General features: G+C 43.1%; 1 protein-coding gene and 1 long non-coding RNA gene across 3 annotated transcripts in view; one reads left to right on the top strand and one right to left on the bottom strand.

The window, feature by feature from the left end:
- Positions 1–15,933, bottom strand: part of MIA3 (MIA SH3 domain ER export factor 3) — a 46,563-nt gene extending 30,630 nt beyond the window's left edge. For both annotated transcript variants that reach the window (XM_072948698.1, XM_072948697.1), the window contains exons 1-6: positions 15,770–15,933; positions 12,788–12,921; positions 9,750–9,836; positions 4,622–7,445; positions 2,700–2,861; positions 519–664 (exon numbers count right to left, since the gene is read on the bottom strand). In XM_072948698.1, coding sequence (XP_072804799.1) covers positions 519–664; positions 2,700–2,861; positions 4,622–7,445; positions 9,750–9,836; positions 12,788–12,921; positions 15,770–15,902 — 3,486 coding nt within the window. In that variant the 5' untranslated portion in view covers positions 15,903–15,933. The remainder of the gene's footprint in view (positions 1–518; positions 665–2,699; positions 2,862–4,621; positions 7,446–9,749; positions 9,837–12,787; positions 12,922–15,769) is intronic.
- Positions 15,934–16,027: 94 nt separating this feature from the next.
- LOC140688628 (uncharacterized) lies at positions 16,028–17,179 on the top strand. Its single transcript, XR_012063329.1, has 2 exons — positions 16,028–16,414; positions 16,906–17,179. It is a non-coding gene; the product is annotated as an uncharacterized lncRNA (long non-coding RNA).
- Positions 17,180–21,508: the final 4,329 nt, after the last annotated feature.

Below are 21,508 nucleotides of genomic sequence, written 5' to 3' on the forward strand. Positions count from 1 at the left end.
AAAGGATTTCCATCCCTAACATCAATTACCATGATAATACAACTTCTTTTACATGTGTCCACTTCCCCGAGTCCTATTCAGCAACAAACTGCACATCAAACTCACATGGGTCCTTCAACTCTGCTCAAACCATGCCTCAGCTAATTCCTGACCTTCTCTGACCATCCCTCCCCGACACAATTTATTCAACATACTGCTCTACCATCAGGTAAATACTTCTCTCCCTTCCTGTATCACATCACGTTTCAAGTGAATGTTAGACTGAAAGGTCCTTAAGAACAAGAACCATGCTTCACAGTGTGCATATGCCCAGCTCCAGCAGGCAGCAGGTCCTCTCCAAGTGCTGAACTGAACCCATCAAAATCACACCTGTGGCTTGTTTCAGACGCTACTATCTTCAAAGGCTCAGGAGTAACCGTCATAAAGACATTTTAAAAGTTCTTCACCTCTTGTTTAAAATCAACTTAAAAACTAATCATCAACATTCTACTTGAAGAAACCATACATGTCAAACTTACCGTCTTAGTTAAATAAAACACCAATGAATATATGAAAAGAATTGCGTTTTCCAAAGGTGTGACACTTGCTGGTTCTTCAGCGTATGTTTCTAGCTGCTTTTTTGCATCAACAGCATCCATAGGAGTGCCTTCCTTTGTAATTAGCCCTAAAGTTGAGGCAGAAAACCAGTATTTTATTTATGCTTTGGAATAAGAATTGTTTCTCTTCATTTTAAATATTTATGAGTGCCCACTAAATATTAGTCACGGTACCTGGATATCTGGTTCTCCTGAAAACAATTACATAAAAAAATTTCAGAACCCACATGAGAGCCATCACATCCTTCAGTTACAAAATGAACACATCTCCAACCACGCTGCCTACCCTAGTCCCTCCACCGCCTCCCTGGAGATGCAGCTGTCCTCTGAACAATGCAGCCTCATGGGAATTGAGAAAAACAGAAAGTTATGCTTTTTCCATATACACACGGTCACATTTAACGAACATTTATTTAGTGCTGGTGAAGCACTGTATTAGAAACTTCAGGCAAACAATGAGTAAAAAAGACTGTCACTTTGCAGACTTGCACCGGTCCTTAGCACGGCGTCTGGCACCTGGCAGGCACTCGATAACTGCTTACTGAACAGATGAACTACAGCCACACAAGAGAGAATACAGTAAACACCCAGAGAGACTAAAGGGAACTACTTACAGGGCGGGGGCCTGGCTGACAGCTCTGTGACAGAATTCCAGCTATTCCTGAAAGGATTCCCACAGGAGGGCAGGCGGGTAGGAAGGGGCTTTTCAGTATGAGCTATTTGGCTCTGGGGCACTTCTCATGAACAGCTAGGAGTCCGAGAAGCAATTTAGTGAGAAGCTGGACCAGTTGCCGCTCAGCTCTCTTCGGGTCCTAAGACTCCGTTCGTTGCTGACCTATGAATCTGACCGCCCGGGAAGTCCTCCCGGTCAGGTCAGCACCTCAACACCGGAGACGCAGGAACAGACGTCCGGGAAGACCAGCCTCTAAAGGTGGTCGATGGCATTTTGTGTGGAACTTAAAGGACATGGCAGAACATCTGTTTTTAATTCTGCAAGCAAGAGTTTTCCTAACCCTGAAAGTTTCTGAGCAAGAGAGGAGTAAGTGTTACTGGTATATGACCCATTTTCAACACACAGAACCCTTCTGAGTTACGAGAATTCAGAAGCGAAGGATATTGTTTGTGAACACAACATCCCCTGGAACGTGGGAGACCTCTGACATGCCGTTTCTCCTCAATTAGCTGAATTCCTCTCCCTGCTGTGACCTCTCCGGTACTTCCAAGGGGGGTGGGGGCAGGGCGTGGCCCAGGGCCGCTAGACCTGCGGCGTCACAGGGTAATGCTGTGCCTATGGTCAGAGACCACAAAACGTCGCATCACCACGTGGACGGGCACAAAAACATGATCAGCTATTCTGATTCACCGGTAAAATGAATGAGCTGCACAAACATTAGAAAGCTGTGGATACTATTACTGGGGCGGCATTTTTCTAAACTTTGTGTTTAAAACAACTTTCTCAACTCACATGAAATGAACTGCTCTGCTCACTGGATGTCTACTGTGCTCTGGGATTAAGAACGATTCACCGGAGTCCGTCTACACTGCAAAGTGCTGCTGTTTCCTCTAATCTCATAGTATAAGGACACCTAGACATAAACAGCCCCTTTACTGTTTAAAAAAAAGAAAGAGTCTACCATGTGCACGCAGCAAATTAAAAAAAGAACTGAGCTATGAAGTGGACTCTATTGGGGGGTGGGGGCACCGAATGTGCGAGCTTCAGAGCAGTGGTTCTCAAACTTTTAACTTCTCACAGATCAGAATTCCCTGGAGGGCTTGTTAAACACAGATTGCTTGTCTCCAACCCCCAGAGTTTCTGATGCTGTTGGTCTTGCTAAAAAGTACTGTTTTTGAGCATAAGGTTTTTCAAAAATTTAATATTTTAGATTTAAATTACTCACATCAGCTACCGCTAGCCGAGTGCTGGTTGGTAGGGCAGTCAGTCTCTGACCTGCTGCCTCTGTCAGTTCTGGGACTTCTCATTTTTTAAGTGCATGCACACCTATGTTATTCTTCCCTCAATTCCGTTCCTTGAACAACAAATCTCCTAGAAGGTCTTCTTTAGGACAGCCCTCTACTTTGTAGAGAAAAATTAGCAAGCTTTACCTGGGTCTCTGTCTTTCTCAGTATTTGGCTCCTGGGACACTTCTGAGGTACCCATGTCACTGGTCATGGGTTGATCTGAGGGGCTGGGCTCTTCAGGAACCTGAGAGTTAAGGACTTCTGTGTCCTCCTGTGGGAAGTTCTCCTCCAGCGGTGGCTGTATGTCTGCAGGAAGAACGCACAGGGCTGGCAAAGCCTGATAACACTCCCCACTTCGTCACCCCCTCCCCAGATGGCTCCAGGTCACGTCACCCCTGCCCTTCCTCCGTGTGCTAGCTCCCCGTGGGGCACAACTGCTCCAAGAAAGAAGAGTTCCAATTGCCTTCATCTCACTTCACAGATGACTTATCTACACAGTAAAATTTACAAAGACACTCTCACCCCAAAATATTTCATAAATAAATATATTTATGGTAGGGGCTTCAATAAAATTAACTTCCCTTGGTAAACCAACATATGCCCACACAGGTAAATGTGCAAAAGCAGAAATAGGAAACATCTATTCTACACAGAAATAAGAGCGCGCCTTCACACACTAGCATGCTTGTTTCACAGAGCCAGTGTGGAGAAGGGCAGTACACACACAGGCGACTTGCTGAAGTGCCTTTCAGAGTACTTTTGAAGTATCTCTAAGAGTCAGAAGGAGTGAACATATTGCTGTCCCTAAGAGGCTCAGGGTATAACCCAATGGGACCCACAGCAAAGATGAATTTCTTTGGAACCTCATAGTTTACCCTGAACATTCATTTGAGTTTTGCATTCTCATTCAAAATATAGCTGCTTTGATTAAATGTGAAAATGTTCCCATCTCCAAACTCTTAGGAAAAACTGGCATTCTTGGGATGATACATTTTTTCTTTGGCTTTTTGCCCCCCGGTAGTCTACCATGTACCCCCAGTTCAGAGACCTCCGTTTGAAAAGCATGGGGGCAGAGGAAAGAGCACAGAGCTAGGAATCGGCTTATACAGGATGCTGACTCGGGGTCCGTTCAATCACTATTTACTGAATAGCTTTTATGTCAAGTGCTGTGTTAGAAGACTCTGCAGCCTGGCTCAATCCTTGGTTAATGTGAATGCAAAAACCCTGGGGCCCAGAAGAATTTGTACCTAAGTGGCTGCCCTAAAGAGGCAGGAAAGAACATGGCATCCACAAAAGATGAAAATTACGAGGGAAATGAAGAAACTCGGGCCAGGCATTGACTTAAAAGTCATGCCGGTCAATTCCTGGACAGACAGCAGTGACTTTATGATTAAGAAAATATGTTTTTTTTTTTTTAAAAAAAAACCCCTTTCAAGACAAAAAGAGCCCTTTTTAGGGGAGTAGATAAATTAGGGGTTGGGGGTTAACAGATACACACTACTACATATAAAACAGATAAATGACAAGGACCTAGTGCATAGCACAGGGAACTATATTCAATTTCTTGTAATAACATATAATGGAAAAGAATCTGAAAAGAAAACATATGTATGTATGTATATGTATAATTGAATTGCTTTGTTGTACACCTGAAACTAATACTGTAAAGCAACATTTCAATAAAAAATTTTTTTAAAAAGCCCTTTCATAATTGTACATGAAACTTGTGCTTTGTTAACAAGTCTGCTCTGTAAGTCATTTTTCTTATTTATATACTTTATCTTTAAAGTTTCCTTTTGAGAATGCTACCAGTCTCAACTGTCCTAAGGGAAAAAGCAGGGTATGAAATCCTTATCCACGCTCCAGCCTACAAGGCGGCAGGAAGGCGCATGTGGATGTCACTGTGCTGTCCCTCCCTTTGGGCACACTGTGAACTGCGGACAGAGCTTTACAAATAAAGCACAAGGCACTTCCGCGGGGACCCCCTCTGCCCACCTTACCCTGCCCCGATCCCCCGCGCCTGTTTCTCCAGCCCAGCCCGACAAGGCCACAGGCAGGTACTTCACCTTCCTCTGGTCCGCCCCAGCCTTCCTCTGCCGGTGGTGCCACTGCCGGGGGTGCAGGCTCCTCCACTGTGGCGTGTTTGTACCTGACAAAGTAAATCAGGTCTTGAATATCATCGAGCACTGCGGCCTCTTCAAAGATGCTGCTGTCCTTCATTCCCAGGTCCCGGTTTTCGGTCACACGAGTATCGAGCATCCTCTCTGCCACGCTCAGAATGTGTGACTCCGAAGCGCGAAAGACCTTATCTAGGACTTTCTCCACGTTATAGGGCAGGCTCTCCCGCTGCGCCGACTTCAGCTTGGATGACATTTCTTGGAACATGGCTTCCAGCTTGTGGACATCAAAGTACTTCTGGAACCGCTGCAAAGACTGCTGCTCTTTAAAGAAGCTGCTTATTATGGGCAGGTCCTTCATACGGTCGCTGTGCTCCGGCTGGACAGGTGCATGTGGAGCCCAGGGGAACAGGGCATCTTCGCGGTCCTCAGAAGCAGACCCCTGGCTTCCCGCGTCTGTGAGTTTCTCTACGTCCTCTTTTGAGAGTTCTACCCAAGCCTTCCCTGAGAGCCCTGAGGTCTTCAAATGTTCCTCAAGGTCGTCTTCCTTAAGGTAATCAGGATCTTTATTCTGAGACACTTCACCTAACTCTGGAGTCTGATTTTCTTTCTTGGCAGGAGAGTCACTTTCTTCAGAGGGTCTCTGCGCTTTCTTAACCAGGAGAGAGGTTTCTTCTTTTTCCTCCACCAGATGACTTGGTTCCCTGCCTAGTGTGTCTACCCCTTTACCCATGGTTTCACTTTTTCTTTCAATTTCCAAAATATTACTAGTCTTCTCTTTGTTGTCTTTACTCTCTGGATCAGTATTAATGGCACCTAAAATAGCTCTTTCAGGGACCTGCGGGTTAGCATCTAACCGTCTGTCCTCAATCTCAGGGCTTTTTTCTTTTGACTGTTTTGCAATCACAGCATTTTCATCCTCTAGCAGTTCTTCGGGGGTGTCATCGTCGTCTTCTGCTTCTGGTTCTTCAGTGTAGAAACCTGGTGCTTCTGTGCTATCAGTTTGGCCTGTTTCTCCTCCTTTCTGCACGGTCGGCACAGGCTGGTGATGGGCAGACCCCTCGTCGGAGGCGTCCTCTCTGACTTCTTCCCCAGGGACCCTTCTCTTCTCATTCTCTTGCTTACTGACTGCGGCAGAAACAGCTCTTTCTTGTTGCCAGGTAAAATTTCTTCCCAGAATAGGACCCTCTTCTTCGAGTTTTCCTGGAAGAGCAATTTTCTCTGGAGAAGAGAATCTAGTCTGATTCTGAGTTTTAAGAAGCTGTTCCTCTTGAAGTTCTTTACTTGGATGCTCCCTGGAAAGCATGTGTGGTTTTGGTCCATTTACTGAAACATCCGCTTCCTCCACGGCACCCCTGGAAGCGTTATGCTGATGCTCTCCCAGCAGTGGTGCGGTGCCCCTGGACTCCTGTTTAATCTCTTCTTCGTCCACTGGATTCCTTGTGGCTTTAGGTACCGATTCACTCTCTGCACCATCTTCCAAAATCTCACCAGGATTTTCTTCATGGAGCATTCCTTTTGAGATACGGACAGCGGCTCCTTTTAGGTCACTCTCCTTGTTACCAAAGGCTGATTTTAATGTCTCTTTACCCTTTGCAGGAGATGGCGAAGAACTGGGGGGACCGCTCTGAGGAGACCCGTGCACGGCCGTGCCTCCTTGCTCCTCATCCTCCAGTCCCACCTCATGCTGCACCAGGTCCCCCTGGGATTCCTCGACCTTCTTTTCTTTTCCTTTACTGTGAAGTTCTGAGTCCACATCTGGGTCTTTGTCAGGTCTTGTTTTGGGAACGTCTACATTCAAAAGACCATCTTCTGCCTTTTCCGGGTCAATATAACCTGTTGCTGCTCGTGGTGTCCCCAGTTTGCTATCAGGGACTAATACATCATCACCGTCCTTTTCCTCCTTTGACTCAGAACTCTCTAAATCCACGCCTCTGTTTTCTTTTCCTTCTGCAACAGCAGACAAGACAGCATCTTCCCAGGCTGCTAGCATGTTTTCATCATCGTTTTGGATGTCAGGAGGCTGAGTTTCCTCAACCTTATGCTCTTCGTGTGAATTCTGCTCTTTCTCTGTTGAATGTGTCTCAACTCCAGACTTGACTGGAGCCTCTGTGTCTTCTCCGTCTGTAAAGGTCAGTAGTGGGAGCTCATCAAAGTCTTCTTCATTCTCCTCTTCTTCCTTCCCAACTGTGTAATAGTCAGCATCCAATTCCTCCTCAAAATCATCCTCTAAAGAAGTCACGAGTCTGGTCGTCTCATCGTCAGAAACAAGTGCATCAGCAGTTGAGCCGAACTTGGTTTTCAAGTCCAGGGTCATTTCTGTTTTCAAAAGTTTGTAAGCATCAATTGTCTCCTGTTCGTGTGCAACCTGCGAACCATTGCTGGTTCTGTTGTCTTCACTTTCTGGCACTTTTAACTTCTCTTGCAGCACTTCTCCAAAAGGTTCCGATGAAGGTGGCTCTCCCCGAGCATGATCTGCTTGACTGTCCACACGGGGGTGGCTGCTCTCAGCCTCGTAGCCTTCCCTGAGTTCCTCGGTGTTTTCTGAGGATACGCTTTCACCTTCCTCTGAGGTGGGTTCTCCTGGGCCAGGCTCAGGGGCGCTGTCCTCAGGCACTTCAGGAGGCTCCTCCACACGCTGAGAAGTTTTTTCTTTAACTTCCTCAGAATCTCCAGGGGCAGAATTGTACAATTCCGAAAATCCTAAAAGTTCTTCGACATTATAATTATCAAATTCATCTCTTCCCCCATCAAAACAAACAAAATCCGTCTCCTGCAAGGGAAAGGAAAACATTAGTGTGTCACTAACCAAGTGTCAACAAGAGCAAACGCTTACCCAGTGCTAGTAACAGAGATGATCTCAAATTCATGTTTGGCTCTAGAGCGGCTTTCATGCCAAGCACGGGGAGTCAGGAGATGGTGGGATGGAACCCACTTTTCCTTGGCTTCCTGCTTCCGTAAGGAAGGACTCCTGCTCCTGGCTTCCTTTCATTCTCTTTTCCCCACGGGAGGAATGGTTCATGTGCCTGGTGAGTCTGCTCTGCACCACCCCTGTTTTCTGCTTGGGACTGGCCGGAGGGAACACACATCTTCTCTTCTCCCCGCTGGCAGTTTTATTGGGACAGTGCCCCTTGGGGAGGCCCCCCCAGGTGCCTAGCTCTGCCTGTGTCTGGGTAAGTCTGTCTTATTCTAGTCGGCAATGTTCAAAAGCCCATTATTTCTGCACATTTAAGCCAAGTTCTCTAAAAAGCTGTATCAGTAAGTAATGGTGACATTTTGGTCTCCATCTGCCTGACTCCTAGATTTCTCAACTTGTTCTGAGCACAAGTACAGAAAAATAGGGTATTATTTATCGGGTCCCCCAACTTCCAGTATCTACGCCTGATGTTCTAGGAATTTAACCTCATAATGATTTGTCCAGGAGAAGCTGTGTTTCTCTATCATCCTATCCTCTAGGCTGCCCTTCTCTGCTTACTGGCTATAAGCAGGCAGAATCACCTTGCTGACAGGTTCTAAGTCTACTGCAGACTTGGGGCTCATTTTTTCCTTGGATCGGGAAAGATAAATCAGCTTAAGAAGCATTTTACTGAAATACAGGTGCATGGGAAGTAAAAATTTTAAGGGACAAAGCATGGTGTCAAAGGGCTCCCCAATAACTATTATCACAAGTAGAGCTTGAAAACAAGATTCAGTAAGGGATATCCTTTACTTGAGATCAGGGTTCTGGGTGTCATTAAGATCTGCTTTCGGACTATCCATAAACTTATATTCTTCCTTTCCTCCGCTACTAAATAAACTGATGTCGAGGGGTGGATATAGCTCAGGGGTAGAGTACATGCTTAGCATGCACAAGGTCCTGGGTTTGATCCCCAGTACCTACATAAAAATTTTTTAAAAAATTGACACAGAAGTGGCCATAAACAGAGGAAAAAGTTAAAAACCCAACAAAGATAATTTCCTTCTAATAACTAAACTCTCATAACACTGACAAGCGTAGTAGGGATGAACGGCTTCCGCTTTTCATCACAGGCATTTCTAAGCCGAATCTTCACGCTGAGGGAAGCATGCAGGGAGAGGTGCAATGAGAAGGCAGAATCCCTGACAGGTGACATCTCTATGACCAACGACTTGCGGTCTCACACGTGTATCTCCCCCAGCAGTATATTCATTAGGAGTGAGACCTAAGAGGCAGTAGGGCTGATTTTATGACCCTCAAGAGTATCAGGAAATTTCAAGGCTAGCCATGGCTCGAAGACTTCATTCATTCTGCCAAGCTCAGCTGACAAGTGCCCCAGGCCAGCAGCTGGCATGCCCTGCAGCAATTCCAAAGAGTTGCTCAAAGATTTCTGAGTGAGGGTGAACATCAATTCCTATAAATTTTAAACCTCCAGAAAATCATGAGCTGGAACGAGGATCGCAACACAAAATCCTTGTCATCACGAAGCTATTTTAAGTTAGTGCACCCTGGATGGCTGCTTTATAGACTGGGCAGCTAGTACCTTGCAGATTTGAGGCTGGACCTCATCTGAAACGCTCAGGTTCCCTTTTCCAAAATCTATCACATAACTATAATCCCTTACATCATTAAAGAGTCAGTAAGAAAACCTTATGGCCTAGTATATAATTTAGGGTTTGCTTAATTTAACCTGATTTCTGTATACTTAAAATGTCTAAAATCTATTCAATGAGTAGTTTTCAGATTGAAACACCTTCTCATTTTGCTTATAAAAAATTATTTAGCCCTTAAATTCAATAACTAAATACAAAGTTATTGAATTCTTTATTTTTCTCATAAAGTAGCAAAGGAAAATTCTAAATATGCCTACACAGCCTTGTATAAGAACAGCTCCTTCAATGTACAGCTATCAGATTATGATACAAAGTGTCCCATAAATCCTTTTCAAACTTTTCTTTATTTCATTTTTCAAGGTAGTTTGATTCTAAATTAAAAACACAGTTGTTTTTTTTTCTAATTGAAACACATTCGAAGACTTTCAAAACCAGTTAATTGAATGCAACTGATGAATTTATAAGCCAATTCGTAACTGAGAACCACCACAAAAAATCCACAACTTACATCTGCTGGAACTTGTAACTCTTCTTTAGTATATTCATGGACTACCTGGACTAAATCCTTTGGAAAATATCCAAAAGTACGCCCAACCTATGTGAAAGAATGAGCAAAAGAAATGGTTATCAAGCAAAATTCTGTACAAGATATGTAAATGAGAGGCTTCTTTGTAGTGACAGGAAACATACAGATAGGTAGATACAACCACAAGAGATAGTTATTGTTATGATTATAGAGATTATTATTCCAATAAAAATTAAGTACAGAATATTATATAGGCCACTTTTTCTAAAACCACTAAAGTTTTCTTTTAACATTCAGCTTAATTCTAAACACACGACACACGGAGTTAGATTTCTGAAGTAGATAGAAAATCTGCATAATAGAAGGTTATTGTGTATTATACGATTAAAACTATGCAAATCAAAGCTGGTTAGGAACACTTCCAAATAGCCTCTGACAAGAATTTACTGCACATTTCACAGCATTGCTCATGAACCAGTCTTTGTAAGTCTTTCTTAAACCAAAACAATAGCCATGAAAATTAATAAGTAAAAAGAGTACAAATTCTCTGAAATGTATGACCACTGCAACAATATTTGGTATTTATTGGTATCATGGGCTGTGCTGGCTCTTTCAGGAACTAGATTTTCAAGTATTTGGGAAGATCACACTAATCTACATAGCAAGCTTTAGTTTCATGCAAAGTAAACTTCTGTAGAAGAAAACACCATTTATCCACAGCGCTAACAGCTAAAAGGTATTAAGTGTGTCCCCTTGAGAAACAGACATTGTCTTTTACCAGCTACAGTCTGAAAGGGAACAGCAGATTTCATTCCAATCATTAAAGAGACTGACATGCAGATCAAATGCACAAGAATTAAAAAAAAAAAAAAGGCTATCTTATCACTAACTCCTAAAATATCCCCATTATGAGTGTGCTTGTTATATCTGGCAACTATCTGAAAGCCAGTTGTAGGAGAATATAGCCGTGAAGATTAGATAAGAAAAAGCAATTAAAAATTGCTACATTGGCAGTTAACGCCTGAAACTCTAAGAAACCAAAAATAGCTGTTGGATGAAAACTAAGAACCAGAAGTAAGAACGATTTTGAAAGCTAAGGAGAGGAGGTTTTTAGTTTCCTTAATTTTATAAGGTTCGTGAAATGAGAAGGGAGGCAGTATTCTTTTTTTCCTTCTCAGGAAAATTGTATTTTATGAAAAGAATCTGGAAAAGGAAAAAAGAAATCAGAGACATGTGGAGAACGGAAATACATTTATCTTTGTGTAATCTTTGTCAATTAGACCATAGGTCATTAAAAAAAAAAAAACTCCATTATTTTTATGCCAGGTGGTATCTGCTTCTTATGATCTGACAAAAAGATGCAAAATCGTGGGCCCTCATGACTGGAAATAATCTTTATATCTAATTTTGCTTCCATAGATCATCTCTGCCAAGGAACTGTAGATTTCATTTGGAGGAGAAAAAAAAAAGAAATGTATATTGTTTCTAGAGAACAAATTCTGCATAAGCTACGATCAGGACAAATGTAAGTTAAGTGCTGCTGCCCTGAAAGGAAATATTCACATGAAAAATGAGTAAGACGCAGGCCCTGCGTTTACAGAGCTTTTGACTTTACAGGAGCTGGGGCAATGCACACAGTAACTACAGTATAAAGCAGTAAAAGGAATGCCACGTGAGCAGTGCAAACAAAGCGCCACCTAAACAATCATCAGACAGCAGAGATCCCTCCAGGCTGGGAGCTGAGGACAGTGCTTCCCCACGAAGGCAGGATGAGCTGGGAACCAGGAAGACTGGCAGGCTTTCTGGAGTTGAATACGGCCATGAGCAAAGGTGTGGGGGAGGGAAAATGCAAAGGAGTTCACTGATCCAAATGCTCCAGCTTTCCCACTGTATTAAAAACACAGCCTAGGGACTTGGAAAAAATGTTCCAAAAGAGTATCAAGACTATCAAGAAATCTCATGCAGTAGATGTGAAAAGATTCTTCTTTGTATATAGTGATTCAACTGGGACCCCACCTAAATACAAGGCTGTAGGTGACCAGCTGGACTTTCAAGATTCCTCCTTAGGAATCTGGACCACCAACAAAATGAATCCATTTTTCCCGATGGGGGATTCTCAAGCCTTCTTTTTGTTGTTTGGTGTTTTATTGAGTGAACATTTTCACATTTGGGGCTGGGCATTTCTCTATCTTTGGACAATTCTAAGGGCATTCAGGCCTCTTACTGCTTTCAGTAAATAACCAGTCCACACAACACACTTTTTCAAAAGGGCAATAGCTCATATGCCTCTGAATCAGGTCACTCCTGGTACATCTCCCCATTAAAAATATCAAATTGTGACATGGTCATTGATTACCATGTCTGATATCCAGGCACCCACAGAACTGGCTGGGAATAGAGCTGCTTGGGGGAACCTACAGGGCAAGTGTCTGAAAAGCAAGAAAAGGGTGCCCCAGAAGGTGCAAACAAAACAAGCAAACAAACCAGAAAGCACACGGTGAAAATGACATTTTGCTTTCTTAACAGAAACAGCACCTATGATTAGGGAACTGTTCCCAGAGCTGCGAGTTTTTCACAAATATTAATAATTCAGAAGAAAAGAAATACACATAAAATCAACTTTAAATGTGAATGCCTGAAACACTATCTCACCCATATTTTACAGGATTAAATCTAATGTGCCTGAATCCTTCCTTTTTGAAATAATGAAGTTACGAACTTCCAGGTTTCACCATCTCAATCTTTACTAGGTGTGGAGCATCTGTAGCTGGTAAGGCCTAGATCCTGGTGCTGAGACGCATGGCCAGAAGCAGGTCAGTTCTGCTGAAGAAACCCCTATTGAGCCCCTCCTCTGCGCCAAGCCTGATGCGGGCCAGGAACACAGAACCACCCTCTCTTTCCACAGTCCAGCAGCGAGGACAGGTTAACTCTACCGAAGACCCCAAGAAAACATTTAAACCTAGAGTGTTAAACAAGCCAATAAAAAGGAAGAAAATACAGTATGTCAAGTTTTTACTTACACTTCCAGCCCAAACCTCGGGCGATCCCCCTGCCAGTTTATAGTAGACGTACACAGGGTCACCAATTTTAAAATTCACAAAACGACAGTCCGGGCCTGTAAAATCTTCCAGAGCCTCAGCCCGGTACATTAACACTGCACATAAAGAGAGAGAGAAAAAAATAAGCAGACATCAGGATCCAACTGTCACAGTCCATATTGATTTATCAGGAAACATAAGAATCCACTACAAACAACAATCAGGTTCCTCCCGTACTCTCAGGAATCACTTTCAATTCTCGTGCTCAAAGCATCTACAGAGCTTTATCCTTATAAATCATGACATTCCCTGCAAGTGGACAGGAGGGAGGGAAACTTTCCCTGTTTTTCTCTACGCATAATGTTGAAAACACAAAAAGCAACATGTCCACCACTGCGCATGGCTGGTCTCAAGTGAAACTCTTGGTTCCCTCTTCAAACGTCTAATCCTCAATCTTTGCTGTTTCATAATCATGAAAAGCTACATTTTGCAATTGGGTAAATTTTGAGCGCAGATGCTGACTAGTGTAAGCATGGCTCCATGTAGAGGTAATAGGTAACTGGGGAATGCACTCAAGAACCCCCAAGGGGTCAATTAACTTGAACTAACTACTAAAAGGCCCTACCTTTAAGTGGCTGTAACTGCTACCATGCAGCAGTAAACACTGTCAATTTCATTTGCAGCCAAGTTGCTCTCTCTGTAAAGCATTTGAACAAATTAATGGGGAAGGCTATCACACTCTCCCATGGATCCAATCACGACAGGGTAAAATTTTCTCAAAGTACATAATGTTGACTACACCCAACATTAAGGCTTATTTATTTCATAAAGAAAGTCAAAAGTGGACCTCAGGTATGGCAGGGACAAGCAAAACAATCAGAGTTGTTCACTAGTTACCTTCAGTCTTAAAATGGAGGACTTAAGGCACATGCAATCTAGAGACTGGTAGAAGCAGTATTTTTCTTTTCGTTGGCCAAATATAGTTTCTAATGTAAGATGAAATGGACGGTAAGTGCAATTAAATAGCAGAGAAAAAGAAGTATGAAATGGAAGTAACACTTTTTCTGAAAGCCAATTAGCAATAAGTACATTAAAACGGATGTTTAAATACGTATTTGAGGGACATACAGATCTGAAGGCAATTATTTGTATTTTGAAGCTAAAATCTGATTATTTTAATATTTGTCAGCATCCTAAGTCAAATATAATTAGATGAGAGGCCAAGTTGAAGGTGGACAATTTAAGACTGGAGATTCTATCAGAATTGGAAATGGTAATGTTTGCTTATTATCTCTTAGAAGAGATCACTGCTAATTTATAGTAAGTCAGATGACAACATAATGCAGACTGTGGAACAGCTACCAAAAAAGCACACAAGGACACGCATACACATTACTAAATAAATACTTTATGCACCACAACACAGACCCAGACCCTGCTCCAGCTGTGGGGTGTTGTATTTGGTTACATCTGTTCGGACACATGCCATTTCTTAAGTTATGTGACAACCACAGGCCCTTCTAACACGATGTCTCCATACTGAGGATGCATCAGAGATGTGATTCTCCAGGTAACTGATTTTGAGGAACCCAAGTAGGAGAGTGCTTGAAAGCAAAGCACAGCAAACACTTTGCCATATCCAATCCTGCTTGTTAATAACCCGGATTTACTCTAAGAAAACTGAAGGAAAAAAATCATGGAAGGTGCTCCACTTTTGTAGTGTTTATTTACATCTGCCGTAGGGTTACCTCTAGGAATGGCTTCACACAGACCAAAGATTTCCTCTTTTGTTTCCTTTTATGGTATTGCAGTGCTACAAATTATGAAGTCTGTTTTCTAATAACTCCAATTTGAACATAAATAGCTAAGCTGCAGGCTTTGGCTTTTGCAGAATATTTTTCTACGTAAAGTGATTACAATATATGAACAACCGTTTTCCGAAGTGGTTATCAGTAAGGTACAAGGTTATTTGAGACCGCCCGGGGAGGACGATACTGGTCCAGCAAACACACAGGAAGAGCCCAGTAACACAAGCGACTAAGGCTAGAGCTTGCTGGGTTTATAAAACCCTGGGAGTATTATTTTTAGTTTATCAGTCCTCTTCATCTGAGTCTGGGGATCTCTGCCCTCCTTACTGTCCACAGCCCACCCAATCCGCGGCTGAGGAACAATTTCGCTTCCTGCGCAGAGAAGCTGCAGGTCCCAGGTGGCCGATGCAGATTCTCGAGCTCTTTCGAGAGCGAAAGATTTTGGCCTTCCTGGTGCCCTCCCTGCCTGGCTTTTTGCAGAAGCCTTCAAAGCACAGAAATGACAGGACTGAGGCAGAGCCGGGGCGGAAACCTTGGAATTCACGCTGCATGCCTGGACTCCAGGCTCGTCCCAAACCTAAACTCCAACCCCTGTTCAAAAGGCGGTCTGAGCCCCAAATCCGAGTGAAACCGAATGGCGAAGAGGCAGCTCCAGGGAGCCTTTCCCAAGCCCCACCATCAACCTGCGGCAAGGAATACGCCAGCCGAGCCCTTAGCGCATCTGCCCCCGGACTGCACCCACCCAGGTCCCCGCGGCGCGGGCAGGAAAGCGCTCGGATGCAGCCTGGGGAGCCCAGGGAGCGCGGCGCGCAACCCCATCTCCCCACGGAGCCCGGGCAGGCCGGGGGAGGGGAAGCTGTGAGCGGCCCCCGGGAAAACCGGGGCCACCTCCGACCCCCCAACCCCCGCCTCCGTCCGCGAAGGAAAAATAAAACGCTGGCAACAAGTGGGAAGTGCAGCTCCCCACGGCCAGGGCCGGCTGGCCCGGGCGCCGGCAGGGCGGGAGGGGACAGACGCAGGGACCCGGGACTCTCTCGCCTCGGCGCTCCGCCTGGCCAGCCTGCGACCCCCGGCCGGCAAGCAGGGCGGCCGAGCTCCCGCCCCCGCGCTGCCCCGGCGGCGCCGCCGCCGCCACCGCCGCCCGCCGGGCACTCACTGCTGCATTCGTCGTCCGCGCAGAGTTTGTGCTGCGAGAAGCGCCGACCGGAGCCCGGGTCCGGTTGGCCCGGCACCCGCCAGGGCGGCCCGAGCAGGAGCAGCCAGAAGAGCAGCCCCGGCGCCGCAGCCATGTTGTGGTCACCTCGCGGAGCCGGTGACGCGGAGGCGGCGGCCGGGGCGGGCGCAGGCGGGCGGGGCGGAGGGCGGAGCGCGGGGGGCGGGGGGATGCGCGGCGGGGAGGGGCGTCGCCCGTGGGGGTTGGAGGAGCACCCGGCGGACACGTCAGCACGGCCTCGGGATGGGGATGGAGGGGTCCTGGAGAAGGAGGACCCGCGCTCCCACCTCCTTCCGGAGGCCTTCTCCTCCAGCGCTGCCTTGGCAACGGGACTCTATCTTCTCCCTCGTCCAATCGCCTGCCTTTGCCCCCATCCCTTCGCAGTCGACCCTCCGCGCGACTCCCTCTTTTCCTCGCTCATCCTCCTCTGCGACCTTGGATCCCCCAGCCCCGCGCCATCCCAACAGCAGGTCTTTTTTCACCCCTTCTCGCAGCTTCTGGTCCGTCCCAAACCAGATGACCCCACCCCCATTCTTGGTTTGGTACCTCCTTTTCCGAACTACCAAATCCCACCCACGATTTACGACGGTTAGTCTTTCTAGTTCGAGATTCCCTCTACTTCAGACTTAACAGCGACTTCTCGGGCCCCCATGCCAAGATCCCCTTATATTAGGAAAGGGAGGTGTTAAGTGGAACGGTGGGCTGGTGATGTGAATTAGAGCCGGTAGCCTGTTTGGTCTCCCCGCCCACCTCCCAGCCCTGGAGGGTGGAGGTGGGCCATGCGTCCCCGTGCTGGGATCTTCATATTCTTGGATCTTTATCCATAAGGGGAGAGTAATTTAATTAAATGCAAATATGTTGAGTTTCCGTTTTACGCTACCGTTTAAGGCCAGGCGCTGGGCAAAGCATTAGGATGATCTGAAGAACGATTTCGTTCAAGACAAGATATCGGGCCTTTATCAAAAGGCCCGATTTAGGGGAAACCAACTCACGTCAAAACGACTGAAGAATAAATTTTATAGGAGGGAAAAACTGATTAATAGCTGCTAACATTTATTGAGCATTTTCTTTATGTCCAGGTGTTACTCTGAGGTTTTTCATAGGTATCAATTTGTTTATAATCTTCACAACAGTAGTTGTGAAGTCCTATAACTCTTCGTTTCCGAGATGAGTACATTACGTTTGTCTGTGACAGGAGCTTCTCACTAAACCTCTGCCAAGACTATACATCAACCTGAATGCCAATCAAACCCATTTGCTGGTTTCCCAAACGGTATTCTTTTAAAGCAAGAGGAAAGAATGTGGCCATTCCATGCAAAACATAAGGTTGAATAAAGGAAAAGATGAGAAAGATGTTCACAATTGTTTATCTACAGGGGCCATAAGATGTCCCATTGGTCCAGTGTATTCCCATACTGTCTAGAGAGAATGTAAAATGGATTAGGTGACTGTCCAAGTAGTAATGCCATTAGGAGTTCTTTATTTCTTTTCTACTATGTGTTTGTTTGCTTTAGGTGTGTCCAATAGGCATCTCCAACTTAACATGTTGAAAAGCAAACTTACTTTCTCTCTCAAACCCTGCTCCTTTCAGTCTTCTGTATCTCAATAACTGACAACTTAATTCCTATCTTCCAGGTGCTCAAGTCAAAAACTTAGAAACTTCTTGACTCCTTTTTGTCTGATACCCCAAGTCCAATTTATAAGACAATCTATTGTTTATCTAACCCAGTCTATTCCCAATGATGAAACCAGGGAGTCCAGAGAATGGGGTAAACCTTTTCTTAAGGACTATGGCTTCCAGCCTACATGGAGTAACAGGGACTAGATTTACCCTCCCATGTTAAATATCTAAAAAAAAACTAGAGAAAATATGTGAAACAATATTTTTTAGACATTGGACAACAAGCAGTATAGGACACTGATCCCTAAAATAAGTGGAACAAATGAAGTGAGTGCTACGACTAGCCCCGCTTACTCCTGGGATAAAATTTCAGGCCACAACCAGAGAAGGGAAACTCAAACAGGTGATCTCCCTGAGCTGAAGAGACAGGTATGAAAGCTTTGGGAGACCAATGCAAGTGGAATGCATAAGGCAGGAGTACAGGAGAGAAGAGAGCTGAATGGAGAAAAGAGAACTTGGCAGAGAGAGCGCCAGAGCTCTGCAGAGGGCTTTTCTCAAGTCTTCAACCGAGTAATGTAAGTGCCTGTGTGTGAGGAACTAAGGAGGCAGGGAGAGAGTCACCAGAGAGGACAGGGAGAACAATCACTGGAGTCGAGAATAGTTTGCATTTTCACTAGCCAGAGTGGGAAACCCAGAATAAGCAGGGCTTCCAGGTAAAGTACTCAGTAGAGGGGTAAAAATCAGCCTAAGATCTAAAGCTACTCTTATCCTGCCTAACAAAGCTTGAAAACAAGCCTTAAAAAGACCAAAATGTTTCCAAGTATATTAACTGCATTCCAGAACAGAACTCAACATTATTTAAAAGAATACAAAATATCCAGCACCTAACAAGGTAAATTCACAATGTATGGAATACAGTAAAAAAAAAAAAATTAGAAACCATGCAAGGAAGCAGGAAAATACAATGCACAATGAAAGAAAAATCAATCAATAGGAATGTTCCAAAATGACACATATGATAGAATTATTACACAAGGACATCAATGCAGTTATATTTCATATGTTCAAGATACTGAGCATGTAAAAGAGAAACACAGAGGGTATAAAAATGATCCAAATCAAACTTAGGAGAAATCAATGCCTGACATGAAAAATACACTGGACTGGATGGACAGCAGATGAGACACTGCAGAAGAAAACATTAGTGAACTTGAGATATAGCTATATGAACTCTCCAAAATGAAACATAGAAAACAGACTAAAAGAAATGAACAAAGTATCAGCATGGACACCTTGAATCAGCCCAATATATGTGTAATGGGGGTCCCTGAAGGAGGTGGGAGGCAGAAAAAATATTTGAAGAAATAATGAATGAAAGCATTCCAAATATGATGAAAACTCACAGATACAAGAAGCTTGACAAACCCCAACCACATGAAACATGAATAAAATGACATCAGTGCACATCAAATTGCTTAAAACTGATGGCAATGAAAAGAAAAATTGAAAATCACCTAGAAAAAACAAACACACTATGTACATAGGAGTAAAGATAAATTTCTCATTGGAAACATGCAAGCCAGAAGACAGAAGATCAATATATTCAAAGTGCTGGGGGAAAATATGACATTCTGGAGTTGTAGACTAAGTGAAAATATTTTTCAAAGATCAAGTGAAGTCTTTTCAACACATGGTGCTGGGACAACTGGATAGCTATGTGCAAAGGAATGAAATTGAACCCCATCTTAGCCACATACAAAAATTAACTCAAAATGGGTCATAGTCCTAAATGTGAGGTCTAAAAGTACAAAAATCTTCGAAGAAAACAAGGAAAAATCTTGGAGTAGGCAATGATGTCTTAGGTATGACACTAAAAGCACAAGCAACCAAAGAAAAAACAGATACACTGAACTTCATCAAATTTAAAATCTCTGTGCTTCAAAGAACCTAATCAAGATAATGAAAAGACAACCACACAAGGGGGAAGAAAATACTTACCATTCATATATCTGATAAGGAACCTGCACCGAGAGTCTACAATGAACACTGTAAGTTCAATAATAAAAGACAAATAACCCAATTTAAAAACAATCTGGCAATTCCTCAAGAGATTAAACATAGAGTTAACCATATAACCCAGCAATTTCACTCCTAGAAATATAACCAAGATTAATGAAAACATATACCCACACAAAACCTTGTACACAAATATGCATAGAATCATTATTCATAACAGCCAAAAATGGAAGCAACCCAAATGCAAATCTCCATTCAACTAATGAATTAGTAAATAAAATATTGTATATCAATACATTGGCAAAAAAGAAAAAAAGGTGGGGAAATAAAGTACTGATACATGCTACAACAGGAATGATCCTTGAAAACTTCAGTGAAAAAAAAATCTACAGAAGCCCACATATTGTATGGTTCCATTTATATGAAATAGCTAGGCTACACAAATCTAGAGAGACAGAAAGTAGATTATTTGTTGCTAGGACTGGCAGAGATGGGGAAGTTGAGGAAGGGGTGACAGACAAAGGGTACAAGATTTCTCTTTGAGGGTGGTGGAAATGTTCTAAAATTGATTGTGTGATGCACAACTCTGCAATTACACTAAAAACTTGAATTGTTCACTTCAAATGAGTGAATTGTATACTTATTTGAATTTTATGTTAATAATACTATAAAAAAAGATTCCCATACCAAAAAGCAAATTTCAAACTAAAAGGATTCATCATTACCATATCTACACTGCAAGACATGGTGAAGCCTTTTGGCAGGGAAAAAAAAAACAGATGAAAATCTGAATCTACATAAAAGAATGAAAAATACAGGAAACGTATGTATGTGGGCAAATATTTAAAAAAATACATAAAATATAAAATGATTTTTCTTTTTAAAAAAGCCTTTAAAAGATAATTAACTGTTTAAAGCAAAAATAATAAAACTGTACTGTGATGTTTATAACATATGTACAAGTGAAATGTATGACTACAGTAACATAAAAGGAGAAGAATAATGGAAGTATACTGTTGTAAAGACCTAAAACCATAGGCAAGTGATAAAATATCACATGAAGGTATACTGTAATAAGTTAAAGATGTGTATTGTGAACTCTATAACAACAGAGCCACAAAGAGTTACAGCTAGTAAGCCAACAAAGGAGATGACACATTCTCAATTAATCCAAAGGAAGACAGGAAAAGAGGAAAGGACAACAAAGAACAGATGAGACAAATAGAAAGCAAATAGCAAGACCATAGATTTAAACCTAATCTCATCAATAATCACATTAAATTTAAATGGTCTAAACACCCACATTAAAAGGCATAGATTTTCAGATTCAATTTTTAAAAAGCAAGACTCAACTATACGCTTACCACAAGAAACCCACATTTAAATATAAAGGCATGAATAGGTTAAATTTAAAAAAAAAAGATGAATCAAACTAAGGCTAATCAAAAGGAAGCTGGAGTAGCCATATTATCAGACAAAGCAGATTTCACAACAAAGAATATTACCAGGGGTAAAGGAAGTGATTTTATAATCTTAAAGAAGTCCACTCATCAAGGGGATGTAACAATTTTCATTGTTTATCTGAATAAGAAAGCTTCAAAACAGAACTTAAGGGAGAACTGCACAAATCCACAATTATAATTGGAGATTTCAGTAAAGAGTAGTGGGAGATAAACTTGGGTGGCGAGGGTAGGTCAGATTATGAAAGATTATTGATCAGCACAAGAATTTAGACTTAAGAGTGAAAAACAGAAAGCCATCAGACTTTAAGGAATCATACAGCTACAGTGGAATATAAGCATGTATCCTGTTCTGAAAGCCAAGGAGAATGAAGATTTGTGTTGGGTATGACCAGTAGAGTTAAATCCTTTCCCTACAATTAAAAAGCCATGTCAAAGTCATGTCAAAGTGTATGTTTTCTTCTGAGTGAGTCATACAAGGCAAGGTCTTCTATCAGCAGGTATTATTTGTCTAGTCCTGACAAATATTATTCCAGTTTCTACTAAACAAGGAACTCAAACATCTGAAATCGTCAGTAGTACATA

Source organism: Vicugna pacos, chromosome 23 (assembly GCF_048564905.1).
Source record: "Vicugna pacos chromosome 23, VicPac4, whole genome shotgun sequence".
NCBI lineage: Eukaryota > Metazoa > Chordata > Mammalia > Artiodactyla > Camelidae > Vicugna > Vicugna pacos.